This window comes from Sodiomyces alkalinus (genome assembly GCF_003711515.1).
Source record: "Sodiomyces alkalinus F11 unplaced genomic scaffold SODALscaffold_13, whole genome shotgun sequence".
In the NCBI taxonomy this organism is placed as follows: Eukaryota; Fungi; Ascomycota; class Sordariomycetes; order Glomerellales; family Plectosphaerellaceae; genus Sodiomyces; species Sodiomyces alkalinus.
Genome location: NW_021167091.1, coordinates 953,016 through 955,651, shown reverse-complemented (window position 1 = coordinate 955,651; position 2,636 = coordinate 953,016). Strand labels below are relative to the sequence as shown.

General features: G+C 34.3%; 1 protein-coding gene across 1 annotated transcript; it reads left to right on the top strand.

The window, feature by feature from the left end:
* Positions 1 to 1,692: 1,692 nt before the first annotated feature.
* On the top strand, positions 1,693 to 1,854 carry SODALDRAFT_284994 (hypothetical protein; the record flags this gene model as incomplete). Its single annotated transcript, XM_028608490.1, has 1 exon — positions 1,693 to 1,854. A coding segment is annotated over one exon (162 nt), but the record flags the coding sequence as incomplete, so codon positions are not given.
* Positions 1,855 to 2,636: the final 782 nt, after the last annotated feature.

Below are 2,636 nucleotides of genomic sequence, written 5' to 3'. Positions count from 1 at the left end.
TATAACTATTCTAATAAAAAAGACCTTAATATTTACGGTTATTCTGATACTAGTTTTTCAGATATAATCGAAGACAGGACTTCTACGTTAGGCTACATCTATTATATAGGTGTAAATAATTTAATAAGCTAGACTTCTACTAAATAAAAAGTCGTTGCTTTATTAATAACAGAATCAGAATATATAGCTTTAACCGAAGCTTCTAAAGAAGGAATCTACATAGATAGTATATATATAGACCTAGTAGATAACCTTAGGTTATTTACTGATATAAACTTCGGTTTATATAATAATAATAATAATAATACTAATAATAATATTATACCGATTCTTACTATATTAATAGACAGCGAAAGCGTAAAGAAGCTTTATGAAAATCCTGAATTTCATAAACGTGTAAAGCATATAGACCGTTAGTATCACTACTGCCGATAATAGCTTTAAAATACTAAAATAAAGGTCGTTTATATAAATACTAAATGTAATATAGCCGATATAGTAACTAAAGGTCTAACTAAACACCTATATAATACGCTATACGGTTATATGAATTTAGGCTATAAAGACGATACGTTGCCTGACTACGATATACTACCTTATACCCGAATTTGAGAATTAAAATACTAAGGTCTATAACTAGGTTTTTTATCTTCGGATTTTGCCAGATATAAATACTATAACTAGGTTTTTTACCTACGGGTTTTCCTAGTATTATAAAAAGGGTTTTCGAATTTTCCCTTTATAAGAAATTAAGGGTTTTTAAATTTTTCCCCTAGAGGTTTTATTTTATTTTTCCTCTTATAATTAGTCCTAGTTAGTTAACTAGGGTTTCTGCGTTATAACTCTTTAATATATACTCGTTTTCAAGCTACTCCTTCTTATATAAGAACCAGCTTACGGGGGAGTTAATAGTATTATTATTACTAATAATATCCGTAATATCCTTCGAGTATATCCTTCGTACTCGAATAAAGGATATCTTCCCCGTAAGCCTAGACCGTTCTCTTTCGAGTCAGTGTATCAAATACGAGTCAGATAAAGGATATAAAGGATTACGATATTTCTACGATATCGATCTATATATTATAATACTATTACGATATCGATCCTTTTACAAAGAACAAAGGATATCCAAAGGATATTAACCCGTTCCCTCGGTTCGGTTCCTTCCTTTCTTTATTCTTTATTCTGAATCCTTAATCCTTTATCTCAATGCCTTTTTCGATCCGAAGAAGAGAATACGCGCGCAGAGATCCTACCTTACAATCCCATTATTACCTTCTTATTTTTTCCACTGCTTTTCGTGACTTTCGTCCCTTCCGCGTATCTGATATCGTCAGATATCTTCAAAAACGTTAATTTTATCGTAACTTTCGTGTTTATTATTAGGCTATTACCGACTAGCTATATTATCTCGTGTATTATTACCCAGGGTATTAAGATATCACGATAGATTAATGTAACCTAGAGTCTTTTCCTCTTAACGCTAATATACTTTAGTAGCTTACTATCTAGGAAGTCGATGCCTTAGTTAATACTTTCGACCCTAATAATCCTGATTACGACCACGATAATATTAACGCTGCTACTATACCTAACCTTCTTATACGGGATATTAATCTTAATATCTTACGCCGAGAGCTTAATACTAACCAGTAGCAGTAATAGTAGCAGTAATAGTATTATATCACCGTGCCTCCGTTCCGATTAATGCCTATTATGGACCTTAACTATAGCCAGGCCCTACTATCCCTCGTATTTCCTTCGTTATATCCGTACAGTATGGCCGACTTCGTGTACCCCCGCGAACAGACTATCGACTATACTATATATATCCAGCACGCTATAAAGTAGTATAATAGTTGTTTTACCCGTTACCCTTATTTTCGGTTCCTCGTATTCAATACGCTAATACGTATTACTATTAGTAAACGTAGCCCGTTCTACTTCCGGTAAGCGGATTATTAAGCTTCATCTACGGATAAGCTTCGTGCTGCCTTTATGTCTAATACGCCCGAGGCTCGTCGCCTCCTTAATTCTACTATTTATCGCGCCGATACCCTCTGTGGAACACGTCCTTTTTAGAATAATAAGCGATATTATCTAGAGTCGACTATTGTAGCGTTAGGTATACCCTCTACGTTTATAATATTTAGTGTAGTCGATTACTATTAGCACTAGATCTATAAGGTATATTTTTATATTATATAGCAGCTGCCCTCTACCTGTCTCTATACGTTTTTTTTATAGTAGCGGCAATGCCCTCCACCTGTCCCTATACTTTTTCTTTATAGCAGCTGCCCTATACCTATGTCTCTATGGTTTTGGCTATAGTATACTAATCTTTTTTAGTATATGCCTGGGTACGATCTAAATATACCCGAGACTAACCGAATTACACTTACTCGCCGTATTATACGCGACTATCCTTATATCGTGGCCTAGTATTTCTATTATCGGTTTAAGCTATTCCGTGATATCGTTTTAACGCCTAAGCTTAACGTCGTGGACTATTAGGATCGCTATAAATAATAAGGCGGTGGAAGTACCTATTACTATAGGCTATACTGGATAGATAGGACTCCTATAGCCGATATACTTTCCCGGGAATCTTATCAGGTATTTACCTCCTTTTA